Raw genomic sequence first — 18,973 nt, forward strand, 5'->3', positions numbered from 1 at the left:
CCAAAAGCATGAAGGATCAGAACAGATGTGATACTACAAATCCGAGTTACTCAAGTAATGTATGGAAAAGCAAAAGTATCAGACGAAAAATCATGGCCGTATTCTTGAGACTAGGACAAGTAAGAAGGAACTAAAATGTAACAGAATGAAAAAGTTCAGAAGAGAGCAAAGAAGAACCAGAATGTATCTAGAAGAAAACATAATTTCCTACACAACTTTTGAGTCCCCCACAAAGAAGAAGGAACCAGTTCCGTAAGATTTCAAGAGTAAAAGACACAAAATGTACATTTCTTATGTGCATAACTAGCAAGCCCTACCTTATCCTCTTCCGCATTTTTTCCATCTTCCTTGGGAATATGATTCTACCATATTCGCCAGCCCTAGCGGTGGCTTCAAATCTTAATTATTTGTTCTAATTTAAATATACCACCCACCAATCTTCATTAGCAGGAAAAACTTTTCAGGATATACTCTAATTTCATCTCCAAATTACCATTACTATACACTGCATTAGAATATGAATGATCATGCTTTGACACTTTAGTGATATTATCCCTTGCCTTCTGATAAAATGTATAAAGATTGATCTTATCTTTTGCATAGCCCTAGACTTTTCATCATACATTCTGTTTCTTCCTCTTGCAAATATTAGAAAATAAATGATCATGCTTTGACACTTAGCTTTTTGCAGATATCAGTAAACGTGGACTTGGAAGTCCTGCAACCCCAGTGTCGGGAATACATTTACTTTCAGAGGTAGGTATGCATCCCTTTATTGATAACCAATATGCATTTTAACATCAAACTTGATATTCTTCAATAACCCCATGGTCAGTTCATACCTCCAGAAAGCCTCAAAAAGGGTTAACAAACCTTGATGCTACAGACACCAACTACTTGCTGCAGGTCATGCATTCAAAATTTTGCAACCTAATACAACAATCATACAGAGAGAATGCAGAAAGGAGAGAGAAGAAGAACTTACTATTCGGTTATGATTGCTGTCTGAAATAAATAGCCGGTTGTTGAGGACATCAACTGCCAGCTTACCGGGGAACTTTAAAGGAGATGTTAACAAGCGGGGATCATTATCTTTCTCCAAGCGCAAGGGAATGGGTTTGCTATCCAAGAGCTTCTTCTTACCATAGAACAGAAGAGCAGCCTCGACTAAGTTATCAAGATCCTACAAACCAAAGCAGAAGACATCGAAATGACAGCTAATTCTTGTCAATAATCTTCACTACCAACTGCCACAGATCATATTAATTAGAAAGAAATATGTGAGAGGCAATGTGCTATAATCAAAAAGCATAAGAAACTGTATGTTACAAATTATCTCATTTGAAGGAATTTCATGCCATAAGATAGCTAGAAAAGATAGGACTAATGGAGAAACTCCAATATGTAGCTTCCTAAAGAAATTCTTTTATGAAGTTGCATTAGGTAACCGCAGGCACTTAGATGTTTCAATAGTATTTTCTTCATGATAGAAAAGAGAGGAAGAGAATAAAAACAGAAAACAAAATAGAGTTTCAGAATAAAGGAAAGGTGACCTAGTTTACAACAACTACATTCCCAATGTAATACATCAAAGTGGGGTCTAGGGAGGGTAAAATATACGCAGACCTTACCACTATCCTTAGAGGTAGAGAGGTTGTTTTCGATTAAAGGTGACCTAGTTTTAGTTCCCTAAAATATCAAAACTGACCTAGCCTAGGTTACACAAAACTATTATTAGAAAACATATTTTAAAAATTCAGATGACAGAAATGCCACATTGAGGTCAGAGATAAGGGTCTGTCAGCTACCAAAAAGAAATGGCTATGATCTGGTCAATCTTTCCACTCAATTGGGAGTACATTTGCAGTAGATTCTTTTTTTATCCTTCCACATTTCCATCTTATGCGTTTACATATGGAAGCAATTCGTTTTTTGATTTTTGAGATACAATGGCTGATCAAAGAAAGTTTTGGATAAACTTTCGGTTATATATGGAAAGAAAGGGGAAAAATAATGACTTGATCACATAGTTCAACATGGTTTTCTCTAACATCGCAAAGTTTTAGATGAATTGATCACATAGTTCAAGTCTCATCACTACTCATTATCAAAAAAAAAAAAATCCACGTGTTCGGCCAATGAAAAACAGTCCGGCCCACATGACAGGGGACATGTTAATGACATCTTTAAGTAAATAAAAGTATATTTTCCCTGACAACTTAAACTTTTAGATGAGTTGATGACACAGTTCATCAAAGAGAGTGAAACATGACCTATTCTCTCAAACGTTTTCGGTGATAATGCACTTTGAGAGGCATTTCAGAATTGAATGTATTACATCAATTGTCAAGTTAATAAATGAACTATTTTCCATCATCTAATCTTAAATGTGCCATCATGAATGTGTTAAATAATTCATATATATATATATATATATATATAAATATACTATTATTGCATGAAACATCAAATAGAAAAGGAAATCTGTAAGAAACCTTTCTATGACCTTCGCCAGCTATTTGTGCCAAGAGCTTTCCATTTGGCCCAACAAGAACAAATGTTGGCCATGAATTGACACCTAATTCCCGCCATAAATTCATTTCTCCATCATTGACAACCTGATCATTCAATGGAGGTTAAGGAAACTACTTAACATACAAAAAAGAAGGGAAGAAGGAGAGACACCCCAATTAAAAATTAAAGCAGATATTTTGAAATGATAACAATGTCAAATTACAAGTTACTCTATTCAGTAGTATCTGGGATCTGAATAATAAACTTCAGCAATAAACAAGAGCTTCAATTGGAAACGTTGATTACATAAATTGTTAGGAAATCCTTGATCATTAACAGTGAATTAGCAAGTATTCCCTTCTGTTAAATACATGGAGTCCCAGAGGCTCAGATGGTACACATTTGAATTGGATAAGAAGGGTGGGGGAGAGGCTCTCTAGACAGTGTTAACGATTGGAATGGCAATTTTAACATAGCCAAGTATGGTGTAGATAGCAGCGGAGATTCTACCTTAATCTACCAAAAAGAAGTAGTATATAACCTAATCTGGATGCTCTAAATTCTCTCCACATTTATGTTGTTTCCAAATGTTCATCCGTTTCTTGGGGATCTAATAGATTCAAGAGCAAGCAGATAGATTGTGGTAAAGAGCCATTCAACATTAAATCAGTAATAGTTCAGCTCTTGAATAAGTACTTACTGGATGAGTGATTCCATAGCGTAATACAGCACTACGGATGGCTTCAAGGTCCTTCTCGTTGTCAAATTTAGCTGAATGCACCCCCACAACCACAAACTGCAAAACTAATGTTTGATGAATTAGCTACGACTACAATTAGAAATGTGTAAGCAAACCTTCAGATGCAACTGTGGATAAAAGTAATTAATTCATCTTGAGGTTCCAAGTTCAAATCCCAAGCACTACATTTTTATTTTTCGAACCCCCATGGTGAGAATCATGGATCAGCCACGGTATGAAACAATTATTTGAGGTGACTCTATATTGCTTTGACCTGTTAGTATTAACTCAGAAAGTTAACAGATTAGCCCAATTGAAAGCTAAATCTTATGACATTTGTTTCTCCTTTTAACAGCATTTGCGCAATCTGCAAAACTCATTTTATGCCTATTCTTCTGTGAAAATTGCTCAAAACCAAGAGTTTGAAGATGTTATAGATAATGGATAGTGGATACAGTGGAATATTATAGAATAAACTAATAGATTGTTGTCTGGATTTCAGAGTAATCTAAAGCCTAAGTAAAACAAAAACAAATTATTTATAGCATTTACCACACAAAAGAATATAGAGATGTGAAATCAACAAAGACAAACCCCATGGGATTGCAATCTAGACAGCATTTGGTTAGTATCATAAAAGTACTGCTTGATCATAGCATTCCTACATTTTAGCAACATTTCTTTCTAAATGAATTTGAAACAAAGTTTAAACCAGCTAACCCCATGGGATTGCAATCTAGACATGGTTAGTATCATAAAAGTACTGCTTGATCATAACATTCCTACATTTTAGCAACATTTCTTTCTAAATGAATTTTGAGCAAAGTTTAAACCAGCTAACTCATCCTAACCTAAAACTTGACCATGACTTTTTTAATTTCACTTTCCCTTTGCTGCAAGGTGCACCTCCATCTAATGAGAACCTCAGATTGTATGTAGTTCCAACAGGAACTATAGTATGCATGTGCATGCTTCTGCCAGAATTAGTGGAATATTGATTGGCGTAATTATGAGAATTTTCAGGAAAGAATTTTCGATAGATATAACTATGTGAGAAAATGATTGGGGTAACATCTCAGATGATCAACTTGTTATAGACACAGAATATCATTTCATGAGATAGCCAATAAAGCTGAAATTGCAACCCTAAGGGATGAATGACAATCTTACAGGCATATCTTTAAATTTATTCTCCAGAAACTCCAGATCTGGCAGTACATGCATACAGTTAATGCAGCAATAAGTCCAGAAGTCCAAAAGAACAACTTTTCCTTTCAAATCCTGCACAAACATAAAAATGTTTCAGGGAACGAGTGCATAGCATAGATATATCATCCAGAACTCCTCCTTTTTCCATTTTCTAGTATGTGCAACTTAGAAACATACCTCCAAGAAACAATAAGATTAAAAGTACTATTCAGCATATTAGAAAATTTTCAAATTCATAGATGATATAGGTATTCATGGTTGCCTCCCATATGCTTAAAGCCTTGATGGGCAGAGTTACCCAGTATTTGTGTGGTGGGAGGTAGCAAGTACCCGGTGGAATAGTCAAGGTGCGCCACACGCTAGCCCAACCACCACCGTTTAAAAAAGAAAAGGTATCGATCACTAAAAATTTTTTACAGCCAATGTCATTGTCAAAAGATTCTTAACATTGTTCAAAAGGATAGTGTATGGAAATCCATTACAATTGAACGGTATATTCTGAAGCAACATAATATTATATTTGGGAGAAACTCCTCTCCAAGTTTGAAGAATTTTATACACACAGTCTATAGAAAACATCAATTAGAAAGCAGTAGATAACCAAAAATTTCCAGAATAATATTTGCATGAAGACTAGAGAATGGAAAAAGAACACAAATATGCACATATATGAAACTAAGCAAAAAGAAAAAGAAATAAAGTTGCCAGAAGAAGCAGAATTGAAATATGAAATTATGTATTTACCCTGCCTAGCTGAAGGGGGGCTGTATTCAGCCAATCAAGTTTAGATGGGAACTCGGGCACGATAGTCGTAGATTTCCTAACAAAATGCAGAATATTAAACATGATAAAAAACAAGTTAGGAATCTAAGAACAATTAAAGAGAAGTATATCAAGATCTAAGGACTCAAAAGATGCCAGAAAGCATGTAACATATATACGATACTAATTTCATAATTTAGGAAAACCACAACCTTCTTTATTTATAAAGCACAAAAAGGTTGCAGTTTACATGAAAAATTTCTGTTACCTGGCATCCACATCAGAAATATAGTTTACAAATTGTTGAATCCTCTGTGAACTGGATGCATCTGCAGGGGCAATAGACAAATAAAAATAAATCTCCTTCCATTATCTCAAATATCACCGAAAAAGAAAAGAAACAAAGAGCAGCCCATACTTCATCTACAGAATGGATAAAAACCACATTAGAAATGCCAAAAAAAAATGAGAAAAAAATAATGTCATCAAGGGAAGTTTCCTACAACAAAAAGAATGGAACAACAATGAAAATGAAGAGAAGAGAACAAATACTTCATTGTAAGAGGGGTAGACCTTCTTTCTGTTCAAAAGGAGGATTGCCTGTGCCAAATAACAAGTTCCAGATAGCTTTTGGAGATGCATACTGCATTGCCTGCATAAGAACAGCAGAGCTTGCAAAGATGAAAACCAAAATAAATTAAAAGGATACCTTATGCTCTCTTTATTAAATTCTATACCTTCCAGTTTGTAATAGTGAAGAGGAGACAGGATGCAGCAATTCCTAAACTTCCATATCTTACAACATTTCGTCTGGTAACCTGCACCCTGTCCATAAATTATTTCTGCAACTTCACAACAACATTATACCAATTACCAAATGCCCTAAAATGGCCATCTCATAAAGGCATATATGGACCCTTTTGGGGGATAAAAGTATTCCACTTTGCAAACGAGAGAATTTCATTTGTACGAGTGTTATTCATGTCACTCTAAGCATATTTGACTTTTTGTTCCTACATGCAGCAAAACAAAGCATGTAACTTAGTGATTATACATCATGACATAAAATAGATTGATAAGGATGTAAATCACCAGTATGCACCATTCTTAGCAATTCAACTTAATCCAGGTAAAGTTTAAGAAAATAATTTCAGATGGACAAAGAGGGAACGAGAAAGAGAAGGAAAAAAAAGATGAATCTACAAATGCATACAGCAATTTGAGGTATTAGATATCAAAAGCGGTCATGATGATGCAGGTGATCAATATAGTGATTCGCTCTTACCCTCCCATCGAGGATATGGCACCACTTGCTACATAATTATCCAGCTCTGTGATACTCCCTGTCATATTGGATTCAGGGGAAGAGAGAGCTAGATCATTAATGGATTGAGATTCCTGCACCATCACATCTGCATTGTTTTTCATCATTAGATTCTTTTTATAGTAAGCATAGAAAGGGAGCCACTATTAACTACATATGATATGTTAGAGAAACACTAGTTAGCAGCTAAAACATACAGCTTAAGGGAGCAGAGAACCGGATATCCTTCAACAAATTATAGAATCATTACAAAAAAGAGCTTACTCGCAAGTTTTTCCATTAAAAAAAAAGAGCCTCAGTATTCTACATTTGTCAATGGTACATGAAAAGGGAAGTTCTTAACATGTTGGTGAACTACATACTATGGCTACCAGAGCCACCATTGAGGATATCTTCAAGTGAAATATCGCTTATCTCCTTTCTGATGAGTGATGGCTCCGCTGCTTTTAGAGTATCTTCTGATAGTGTTGTCGTCACTGCTATACATCTGCAAGTAAGTCAACATACTTAAGAATGTATAAAAAATGGAATTTAAATGATCACTAAAAACAGAGGCAAAGAGGTACATTAGAATGATGCTGATACAGATTACTGATTCAGTTGACAGACGCAACAAATGAAGGAAAGTTCAAGTACGGTTGGTGATACCAACAACTTTGAACGAGTGTACATAAATTAACTATATAAAGAAAAGGCACTCAGACGCAAATACCTCATTTTCGCAGCTTTGGCGGCTTGTACTCCAGCTAATGCATCTTCAATCACAATACACTGTCAACATAGAGGATTATGATAATGTTTACCAAGGTCGACAAACAGGACACTGATCTACTTAACACTTCAAAACTTCATCATCCTCGAACATGAACCTTCAGCAATTCATAATGCACCCCCATTTTTATATCCATATTTAGAAAAACAGTTCTGACTGACCGAATGACTATTGCGCATCTCTTTCCCATCCAGAAATATAATTCTCAACATAAAAGTTGCTGACATATTGATCAAGTTTTTAGTATCTTCTTTGCTTAAATTTTGTTTTGCAGCTAACTTCATCTGATTATTACAGTCATTAATGAAATATAGGGAACTTTCAGTTAAATAGAACGTGAATGTAAACCTCAGTGATATCTTAGTTGGCTATAAGTTTCTCATCAGATTAGCACCACATACTACCCACAACAAAGTGTCTAAAAAGAAAAAAATGTGATGGGTGGTAGCAAAGCAGCATTGCACATCCTGGAAACTACCTCACTAGTGGGAACATCAAGAATCCGTGATGCAGCCAAGAAAATATCAGGAGCAGGCTTCAAATTTTTAAAAGCATCAGCAGATACAATTGCATCAAACCTGTCAAATCAAAGAAAAAGGATATGAGGTCAAATATAATTAGAAGGATAACTAAAGACAAAGGCGAGGGAGGAAGGGAGCTTTCAATTATTTCACTGCAAACATGTGTTTTTCATCCGAGTTGTACACTTTAACCTCAATAAACTACTATGTCCTTGCAAACTACATTATCAACCAATCCATAGTGTGTGTGTGTTTGCATATATACCATGAAGAAATGGACCTTGAATGTAACTCAACCACAAAAAGTTCTTATAAGGGGAGGATTGCTCAAAACCATATAAGGAGACCCCCCCCTTGGGACACGCCCAGGACTAGAAAATCTAAGCACAGAGAACGTAACACGGGGGATCAATATTGAGAAAGAGAAACATAACAACAGGGATCGATGGGGTTTGACTTTGATACTGCGTAAAGAAATGGACAGTGGGTCTAACTCAACAACAAAAGTTAGCTCATAAGGGGAGGATTGCTGAGGACCATATAAGATCACAACCTTTGGAGTTTGGGCGCCTGATTCCATGACTAACAGATTCACTATGTCAACAAAATGCTTATGTCCAGCAATTTCCTCGGCAGAAGTTATACCAAAAAAGCTAAGCATCTCAGGAGTAGATATCAGGTAGTTCTTTAAAATAAAACATATCTATACTGATAATTTAAGTAGATAAAGTTCTTGCTATGTCTGATTTAGTACAATCCAGTGTTTTTTTTTTTTGAACTTGGTCTGATTCAGTACAATCCAGTGTTTCTTGAATGCCAATTATAAAAGGAATGAGAAGCAACTATTCACAGTTAAAGCGCATTATGTTAACTCACATCGTTATTGGTAAACCAGCTGCAGCCAAGTTTGCATCAACTTTAATCCGGTCAGCACTAGATGCAACAGCAACTTTGAGACCATTGCTTTTACACTGGCGTACCATATCACCAAATTAATGAAAAGTAACAAAAACAGAAAGAGCAAGACCACATATAGTCATGTCGCATCACAGGTTATACATACCTGAGAGACAAGTTCAAAGGCACCAGGGAAACCTATGCCAGAATTCGGTTTTGCATACTGCAAATGATTGTCAGTTTATCAATAAAATTGTCAGTTATGGAGTCAGTTACCATGACTTAAAGGAAAGTGCTTTACAACAACAACATACCCAGTGAAATCTGCTTTGAGAGTAGATATTCGTAAATATATGAAATTTCAATCACCTTTAATAAATATATCTCAAAAAACCTCTTCTTGGCAGCCTCAGTATCAAATCCTTCAACACCCTTAGCAGCAGCAACACCACCTAAGAAGTTTGCTTCACCTAATATATTTCGAGGGTAAAGGAAAATGAAAAGGAGAAAAAGTCATTGAGAAAATATGGCAAAGGAACAAGGTGTTACACAATCAAAGACTCCTTTCCTAAAGGATAGTAACATCAAACTAATTTTTTTTATTACTTGGGGTCAAAAAGAAGAGTAACTCGAGATCAGAAAATTTAATCGATGTATGGATCCAATCAAAAGACAAGTTTCATAGACAATATGGATGATTGTTTGAGCACAAGTGTTTCTCATGGAAAAGGGTCCTAATTTAACATAGTGAATGAAAGAATTCACCTAAGGCCTCGGCTAGCTATATGCATGAAAGTAAGCAAATGATAAGATCTACAACCAGAATCAAAACCTATTATTTAAGGGGAAAGAGATGATGCTTCACAAAAATCAAAGGGGAAAGAGATGATGAGGTAGATGAAGATTACTAGTTTCTTACATAACAAAGTTCCCATGGAGGGGACTGAACAGAGATTCTTGATAATTCTTTTTTTTTTCTTTTTTTCCATATTACATTAGCTGTCTTAATCATTACTTCATCAAATTCATCAGCATGCCTTTAAACGGAATGACTAATGGCTGAGGAAAAACCTTAAAAGATATAATGAGGCAATTTGAGAATAACATTGAACCGTAAAAAAAAAATCCCATTGGACTGATGCTTTACGCTTTATCCTCAACTTCTTAAGGCATGATTATCCAAAGAAGCTAGCGAAGTCAACAAAAACACCCAAAATTGTCAATGGTTCCCAAACCTATAAATCAAGAAACTACTTTTCAATCAAGAACTAGTAGGTATTGGTTCAATAGTTCAAGAACCAGTACGCTGAAATAGTACACCGCGGGAAGCAATGATAATTTCATACCCATCTTTCACATTAAACAATTAAAAGAAAATCAAGAAGGGAAAATCCAAATACATACAAACAATTAAAAGAAAATCAAGAAGGGAAAATCCAAATACATATAAACAATTAAAAGAAAATCAAGAAGGAAAATCCAAATACATATAAACAGATTGACAAAGAAACCTTTGTCCCGAAATTCGAAGTACGCAAATAATCAAGAAATTCCCAATAAAGAGAGTACTCAAGAAGAATACAAAATTCAAAAAATTCAAAGACAAAAAATAAAAAAGAATGTAATAATCAAGAAATTCAAGAAGAACATTGAACCGTAAAAAATTGCCCATTGGATTAATGCTTTACACTTCATTCTCCGCTTCTTAAAGAAGCTAGTGAATTCAACAAAAACACCCAAAATTGTCAATAGTTCCCAAACATACAAATCAAGAAACTACTTTTCAATCAAGAACTAGTTGGTGTTGGTTCAATTGTTCAAGAACCGGTTGGTGTTGGTTCAATTGTTCAAGAACCGGTTGGTGTTGGTTCAATTGCTCAAGAACCGGTTGGTGTTGGTTCAATTGTTCAAGAACCAGTTGGTGTTGGTTCAATTGCTCAAGAACCAGTTGGTGTTGGTTCAATTGTTCAAGAACCAGTTGGTGTTGGTTCAATTGTTCAAGAACCAGTACCAAAATTCAAAAGAAAATAAATAAAAAGGATGTAATAATCAAGAAATTCAATAAGAATAAGAATTTACCCATGCCCATGAAAGGCACAAAGTCTTCGACGGTAACTTGAACACCCATCTCAGCAAAAACATCCACAGCCGCTTTTCTTGATGATTCCTCACTATTGCAGAGCACACCATCCATATCAAACAACACAGCCGACACTTTCCCCCATTGGCTATCCGATACATTCTTCTCTTCCAATTTTTGGGAAGCACTCACCTTTAAACCCGTCTTTCTTGATTCAAACTCCAAGATTCTGAAGGGTTTTGAAAGAAATTGAAAGGATAATTTGGATCTTGAATTGAAAAGTGTAGCTACTTTGGGTTTTCCATGACTATAAGTGGGCAGTAGAGAGGGTGTAAGCCTTAACGCCATTTTTTCTCTCAATTCTTTTCTCTTGGCCTTTGCTTCTACTGAAAAAGCCTTTATATAATTGTTATTGGGTGGCGGGGAAGGGGATGCCGTTGAGTTCCATGTGATTGTACTATTTTACCCTTTTATCCGCTTTGGAAATAAGCGGATAATTAGAATTTATTTGTCTTTTTTTTTATGTGACGGAAAATCTTGGGGCTTTTAAAAAAAATAATAATAATTTTCTATTATACATAAATACCCTTTGAAGGCAGTCAGCAGGTTAGTTGGTGTCAAATAACTGTATCTATTATAAAGCTTTGACAAATAAGAAGAAATTAGCTAAATTTTCATTGTTCTCAAGTCAGTTCATTAATTACTAAGTCACACTCTTGAATACTTAAAAGCAATCTAGCTAATATGCTCACTTATATTGTACACTTCTTTTTAGAATTTTCAATTATAAAAATAAATTTAAACGTCAATATTAGAGTGAACATTATGTTTTAAAAAGTCACGGTAATGTTTTTTGAAAATTCACACGTCTCATTTTTGTTTGTTTGTTAGAAGACATTTTACAGCAGACAATCTTATGTTTCGTCTTAAAGAAATTTTGCATCTTTTTTTCCTTTAAAAACTATTTCTAAGCAATAAAATTGACTTCTTCCTAAAAAACACGATAACTAAAGGGAAGTAGTACAAAGCTTACGAGATAGAAACAAAACAATGTGATAATTAAAACACAATAAATAACAGACTGTGATAGATATCAAAAATTAAAAGAATCACAATAATACAACAACAAACACCAACAAGCCTATGCCTCAAAAAGCAAAACAACCCCCTCCACTACCAACTAACCTACAAATGCTGCTTCTTGACACACTAGTTTTCAAAGACTAGAAGCTATATACATCTCCAAAACATCATGCTAAGGTTGTAAGATACTTACAGATAGAAAGCTATACATATCTTCCAAAACCCACCAAGGTAGCAACTGAAATCGACTAGGCAAAAAAGCCCCAATCCATCTGAAATATGGGGTTACTTGTCTTACCATTATTCGATATTTGTACCGTGGACTCAATAAAGGATGCATTAGGGAGAGTGTTGCTTCCAGTATCAGCTTGTGAAGTCACATGATAACCATGATCATTTCCTGATGGTGCACCAAAGTTGATCATACTCGGGACCAAACCCCTGTGCAAGTTTGGATATGTTGTAGTTTCTTTGTTCTTATGCTGTTCATAAGCAGCCATTTCTCAGATATATCTTTCCGTATCCAGCTTACTTGCTTCAATATAAGGCTGCAAAAGTTGGAAGGAAACGATGAACAAGGAAAAAAGTTTTACTTCCCACTTGTTACATGGAGCAGTGTAAATTATGTTTAAAGAAACATAGGAGGTGATTCATATCATTTTAAATCTGCTAGCAACAATACGACAAGTACTTCATCGTACCTCTTTGTCATTTTCAGTCAGTCTTCCAGGCATTAATGGCCATATCTCTGATTTTCTTAGAACCAGAACTCTCCCCAAGTATTATCTTTAGTCTTTCACATTCCAACTTGAAATACATCTGATATGAACTCCTTCCTCTTATTGGAGCACCGGGGTGTTTCCTCAGATACCTGTTGGTTGATGAACTCTGAGATTTTTGCTCTGGTGTCTCTGGCCCTACTGAAAGAAAAATTTATGATCAATTTGAGTCCTGACCTAAGAAAATATGACAGTGCCTGAGGTAACAAACTCAAATTTGAGGTTAAGTTGGACAGATAGTAACTTTAAGACATTGCAAGGACTAGTATCAATTCAAGTAATTGCATGAAGGGTAACTTAGATCCAAACAAATAGCACACATCTGAATGGAACATGCCAGGATAGATACATGTCTTTTAAGGTTAATTGATGACTTCTAAATGGAAGCAAATAACATCTTCTACTCTGTAATTTTTTTTTTAATGAAAGAGGTAAAAGAACTTCTAGTATGTATTGCTGCAAAGATTAATCTTGATACCATGTGTCTCTCACTTTTCATCTGTTCCCCCACATTTTCTCCTATCCTGTTTTCTTTTTGGCTTAAAACATTTCTTCATCCAAGGGAATTCATACATGTCATATACACCAAAATAGAATAAATATTTGGCATTTAAATCATATCCAATCAAAGAGACGATCAAGAGTGATACAGGAGTAGTTCAAGTAAGCTTTTGAGGTGTGAGTTTGTTGTGGGAAGTATCTTTGCATAACAAGTCCCCCCCCCGCACTTCTTCTTCTTTTTTGTCTAGACAAGTCTGGTAGATATATTATATATTCTTGTCACTACATTATTAGAAATCTACCAATTCCTTTTCACAGTTGGACCACAAAAATAGCAATTCCATAATGTTTTAGTCTCTACAATTGTACCAACTTAGGTCCATCCCCAGCTTTATAGGACATAAAGCATGAGTGTGTCCATTGATGGCTTAAAAAAACTTTCTTGAAAAGTGACATTCCAATGAGAAGTTCCGAAGCTTAAAGAACTGTAAGTCTTTGTGATAATGAAGAATAACAAACCTGCGTAACTAGGTGACTATCATTCTTGCACTTCCTTTTTTCTACTGGACTGTCCCTATCATTAGAGTGCAAAGTTACCGCGGGAGATGACCGATCACAAAATTTCCTCTTCCCCGTGGAGTCATCTGACCTATCGGCAGAACCATGTTAATTCGTTATTTTTCACAATACCTCTCAGATACACTTCTTTGCTGATTGAAATATGATACAGTGAATAAGCATATGTTATAGAAGAAAAGATCCTTCTAAAAGATGACGAACAAGGAGAACAAGTTTTTGGTACTCATTTTCAATAGTTTCAATATGCTATCTGTTGTCCCCTTAATCATCACATAAACAGCAACTAGTCATCAGATATGAAAACTAAGGCATGGAGCAGTTAGATATCAGAAACACATAGAATCTTAAGTGACTATTTTAGATAAGGTCTAATCGAAAGTGACTATTGACTACAGCATATTTGCTCCATTTGTGTACTCTTTGTGGACTTACTCTGCCGTGCGGTTCAGAGAACTACATCCATCAAAACAGTTTGTGAATGATTTCACTGATTCTTCAGCATGTTCCTGGTTAATTTCATATGTTTAAGAATAAGTGATGATACGCCCTTTTCATGCAAATTTATGTAAATTCTACTAATGGTAAACTCGAGATACCATCTCCTCCACTATACCAAAAAGGTTTTCAATGAGTAAAAAGGAAAAAAGGATCCTCCAAAATGCTAAAACACAATTCAGTAGTATTATAATGATAAGCCCCCAAGGCCTAGCTCGAGTGGCAAAAGGTGGAGGATTTGTGGCTTAGGTCGCAGGTTCAAGCCCCACACCATGCAAAGTGAACCTGGTATTTAAGTGGAGAAGGGCAGAGGGGCAGGCCCATTATCCACCGAGTTTAGAAGGTTGTGATTGGTCCAAAGGGCGGGTCACAGGCGGATTTCTCGGTTTTCAAAAATAAAATTAAAAAAAAAATAATAATAATAATAATAATGATAATATTTTATTTTAATAAGAAATTCTTAATTGAAATAAGCAGCTAGGCTTGTTAGTTAACTTCTAATGGTACACCAAGACAAGGAAAGAAGAAAAAAGGCAACATACCAGCAGTCAGAAGGTTGAAAAGACAATTCACCTCAATGTTATATTGACATATTAAGAGAAGTACAGACCAGGAGTTCACTCTACGACATTAAGCAGTGCCGCAAACTGAGCTTCCATGTTTTCTGCCAAAAGCCAAAGCAATATCATAGGAACAGAAATAGAAGACACCAGCATGAGATTAAAAAAAAATAGGGTAGGAAATTAACTAGGAAATCGGAAACCTACCTTTTCAGCAGTAGAGTTCTTGAGAGACTGATATAGCAAGGATAAAATTTCATCGATGAAACTTTGAAGATTGGGTACCCAGAGTAAGATCCAACACATTCACGGTCCGTTATGACCAGTACATATGAACCTGAATGCAAGAGCAGCACACACTAGATCAGAGCAACCTTTAACATTCTACCATGTTATGTCTTGTCAATCTTCTTTTGAGATAAGGCTAATAATCAAAAAATGTTTTTCAGTGTCATGATAAAATTTGTCGTAAATTTCATAGTCATGGTTTTGCTCAATACCTAAGATGTAAGATACCTGTCAAACGCATAATTGAGCAAGACCAAGACATTGGTATATACTTTGTATATGTGTGTGATAATTTTATGGAACAAAAATCTTCAAGAGAATGAGCAACAAAGGGTACATTCTTGACATATATAATCGACATTTTTTCCTGATAATGTAAAGATTTATTGATGTATGTCAGAGAGCTGACCTGCTATTGAAATATAAAAAAACAAAATCCTGATCCTTTAGTTCTTCCTAAAAGTTCTTACCAGCCAAATATTTTCTGAATTTTGGGAACACGAACCGAACTGCGCTCTGGAACCTCATCTAACATAGCAAACAAGTACATATCATTAGCTTAATAAATAATTTAAGTCCGGAAGAAATTTATAAAGAGTAAAAGAAGCAACCTATTAGTTTCACAGACACATCCACGCAAACTGATCTCCAAGCACAAACCACAGGATCCATCAGTAGGCTCAACAACATACTGATCTGGAAATTCCCAAAGGCCGCATCCTTGTATATAATTTCTGTGAAGGGTCTCCCTTCTCCATCATAATTAAAATGCTACAGACACTGAAACACAAAGTTAATTACCAAATCATCGCCTTTCCGAATCAATTTAAGTGGGATATGCAAAATACAGAACATAACAACACAAGAATTGTAAACTCTGATACTTGCAACACATGTATGCATTATGCAGCTAGGTTTATACAAGTAATATATATATATATATGGATGTTTCATCAGTACGCTCTGTGACATCCTTATCAATTAGTAGTGCAAACAGATGTTATGTAATTAAGAACAAAATAATGCAGAAATTATGTGTGTCAGTTCAAAGTCCTTTCTTTCCTCGGAAAACAATAAAGTACTCCCCTGTTACAATTTGTTTGTATTACTTTCCCTTTTAGGACGTTTTAGAAAGAATGATTTTTTCCTTTTCTTGAAAGGAACACAAGATTCAAAATTCTCTGTTAAGATGTCCAACATCGGTAGAGGGATGGGAATTTGGTCTCCTTATATAGACTTGGACAAACCTCTCCTCAAGAGCTAGCTTTTGGGGTGTGAGTTAGGCCTAAGACCTAATTTAACACTTTCTTTATTTTCTTGAACTCCGTGTCCAGTCAAAATCAAACAAACAAATTGAAACTGAGGGAGTATCTCCTAGTAGTCAACAAGAAACTAATCCAATAAAATGGCAGCACACTGGAAATAATAATACTAGGTTCAGTTAATAGTTTGCAGATGGTGCGCATACATGAAGCTAAGTACTATTTAAAGAATGCTTTCCAAAATTTCAAATGGCGGATTAGTATGAAACCAAGTTGCAGGTGACAGCACATAATGAACGTTACCTACTCAACATGACGTACAAACCTAACAACTAGTTGCTGGTAAGAAGCATCATTACCTGTTCAGTACCATCAACAAAATTGTTCAAGTAGTATCATGTTAGGGCATTACATCCGTCAGCGAGAACCCCCTGGGCTGTTCTGTTACCACATCTGCATATCAAACAACAATATAGATTTTATAGTGATATTGATCGACAAAAGAAAAGGCTTGAGGTCATAAAATCAACTTGTTGACTATAACTTTTTTAGTTGTATGCTATATCCATCATGATCTCGAGATAAATTTGTGCAGTTGGCATTTAAAGATCCAATCCCAGATGCTTACTCTTGATATGAATTTAATTGGCCAAAAATTAGTACCAATGTCAATGATGGGTTATATAATGTTCGTTGATTTAGGAACTTTGGTCAGGGTTTCAATCCTACTACATATGTATTTATATTATTGCACTCCCCAAAAATATGCTTTGCACTAATGTTGCCTTCATATGATACCATCTTCTTTTAGCAGAACAAGAAAGTTGTTACCTGACAAAATTTCCCTTTAAAGCTGGAGTACCAGAATACTGGATGCTTAAATCATCCCCATGGCTGGCCCACACTGCAAATAGTTTTTAAGGTAATAGAATAAACAGGGCAAGATAAAGAAGCTTAATATTTATCTAGTATAGAAGCTTTAACACAGATAACAAAAAACTTCTCACAGAGTTTGAAGCTTTGGTCAAGGTTGAGTGTGAGCTAATAGTTTCTTCAGCATCGAAAGCACCAGACTTCTCAGTTTGAATTCAAGCATTTTCCGACCTACCATGCTCTGCAAACAAACATCATCATTTAGGGAATCTGTAAAGTGCGCTGAGAAGTTGAAAAAAGTGGATCCAAATGAGTTAATTGGTACAGGCTTCACTTATTGGATAATTATCTAGATCTGTGATTCTCCCTGTCATATTGGATTCAGGGGAAGAGAGAGCTAGATCATTAATGGATTGAGATTCCTGCACCATCACATCTGCATTGTTTGTCATCAATGGATTCATTTCTAGTAAGCATAAAAACGGGAGTCACTATTAACTACAGATGATATGCTAGAGGAACACTAGAACCAGCAGCTTTCCATCAACTAGGAAAAAGACAATAGTTAGCAGCTAAAGCATACAGCTTAGGGGAGCAGTGAACAGGATATCCTTCAACAAATTATAGAGTCATTACAAAAAAGAGCTTATTCGCAAGTTTTTCCATAAATTACACAAAAGAGCTTCAGCATTCTACATTTGTCAATGGTACATGAAAATGGGCAGCTCTTAACATGTTAATTTAACTACATACTATGGCTACCAGAGTCACCATCGAGGATATCTTCAAGTGAAATATCGCTTATCTCCTTTCTGATGAGGGATGGCTCCGCTGCTTTTAAAGTATCTTCTGATAGTGTTGTCGTCACAGCTATACATCTGCAAGTAAGTCAACATACTTAAGAATGTAGAAAAAATGGAATCAAATTGATCACTAAACCAGATTCTTTTTTAGCTGGATTGATCTTACCCATATAACCCAGATTCTTATTTGGATTTTATCAACTCTTTAGTCTTGTGATAGACCTTTGGATTTGTCAGCTCTTTAGACTTATGTTTTTGTTATTTTTGTATGAGCTGGCATCTCCTCCTCTTTTGTAACTATGCATCTCCTTGATGCCTTTGTGATTTATGAAACACTTCATCAAAGAAAAAATTGATCACTAAAACCAGAGGCAAAGAGGTACATTAGAATGACGCTGATACAGCTTACTGATTCAGTTAGCAGATGCAACAAACGAAGGAAGTTCAAGTAGGGTTGGCGATACCAACAACTTAGCTGGAGTACAAACTCCCAAAGCTGCAGAATTGAGTTTTTTTTTTTCAGTTTAGAAAAAAAACTCATTTCTGCAGCTTTGGAAGCTTGTACTCCAGCAAATGCATCTTCAATCACAATTCACTGTCAACATCGAGGATTATGATAATGTCTACCAAGGTTGACAAACACAACACTGATCTACTTAACACTTCAAAACTTCATCATCCTCGAACAATGAACCTTCAGCAATTCATAATGCACCCCCCATTATTTTATATCCATATTTAGAAAAACTGTTCTGACTGACAGAATGACGACTGAGCATCTCTTTTCTGTCCATAAATATAATTTTCAACATAAAAGTTTCGAACATATTTATCAAGTTTTTAGTTTCTTCTTTGCTTAAATTTTCTTTTCCAGCTAGCTTCATCTGATTATTACAGTCATTTATGAATAATGATGTGGGGAACTCTCACTT

The 18,973-nt window shown here is 35.3% G+C and overlaps 1 protein-coding gene across 4 annotated transcripts in view; it reads right to left on the reverse strand.

Moving 5' to 3' along the window:
- LOC125866748 (protein SUPPRESSOR OF QUENCHING 1, chloroplastic) overlaps positions 1 to 18,973 on the reverse strand; it is a 31,510-nt gene that overhangs the window by 9,446 nt on the left and 3,091 nt on the right. For 2 of the 4 annotated variants that reach the window (XM_049550126.1, XM_049529891.1), the window contains exons 1-16: positions 10,818 to 11,305; positions 9,108 to 9,208; positions 8,905 to 8,961; positions 8,718 to 8,812; positions 7,799 to 7,898; positions 7,261 to 7,319; positions 6,911 to 7,035; positions 6,510 to 6,636; positions 5,962 to 6,049; positions 5,798 to 5,876; positions 5,493 to 5,553; positions 5,207 to 5,282; positions 4,424 to 4,534; positions 3,215 to 3,310; positions 2,496 to 2,618; positions 986 to 1,183 (exon numbers count right to left, since the gene is read on the reverse strand). In XM_049550126.1, coding sequence (XP_049406083.1) covers positions 986 to 1,183; positions 2,496 to 2,618; positions 3,215 to 3,310; positions 4,424 to 4,534; positions 5,207 to 5,282; positions 5,493 to 5,553; positions 5,798 to 5,876; positions 5,962 to 6,049; positions 6,510 to 6,636; positions 6,911 to 7,035; positions 7,261 to 7,319; positions 7,799 to 7,898; positions 8,718 to 8,812; positions 8,905 to 8,961; positions 9,108 to 9,208; positions 10,818 to 11,166 — 1,845 coding nt within the window. In that variant the 5' untranslated portion in view covers positions 11,167 to 11,305. Of the gene's footprint in view, positions 1 to 985; positions 1,184 to 2,495; positions 2,619 to 3,214; positions 3,311 to 4,423; positions 4,535 to 5,206; positions 5,283 to 5,492; positions 5,554 to 5,797; positions 5,877 to 5,961; positions 6,050 to 6,509; positions 6,637 to 6,910; positions 7,036 to 7,260; positions 7,320 to 7,798; positions 7,899 to 8,717; positions 8,813 to 8,904; positions 8,962 to 9,107; positions 9,209 to 10,817; positions 11,306 to 18,973 lie in introns of those variants that run through there. The other 2 variants (XM_049556557.1, XM_049523328.1) reach the window with 2 other exon arrangements.

The sequence above is a fragment of the Solanum stenotomum genome, chromosome 1 (assembly GCF_019186545.1).
Source record: "Solanum stenotomum isolate F172 chromosome 1, ASM1918654v1, whole genome shotgun sequence".
Classification (NCBI taxonomy): Eukaryota; Viridiplantae; Streptophyta; class Magnoliopsida; order Solanales; family Solanaceae; genus Solanum; species Solanum stenotomum.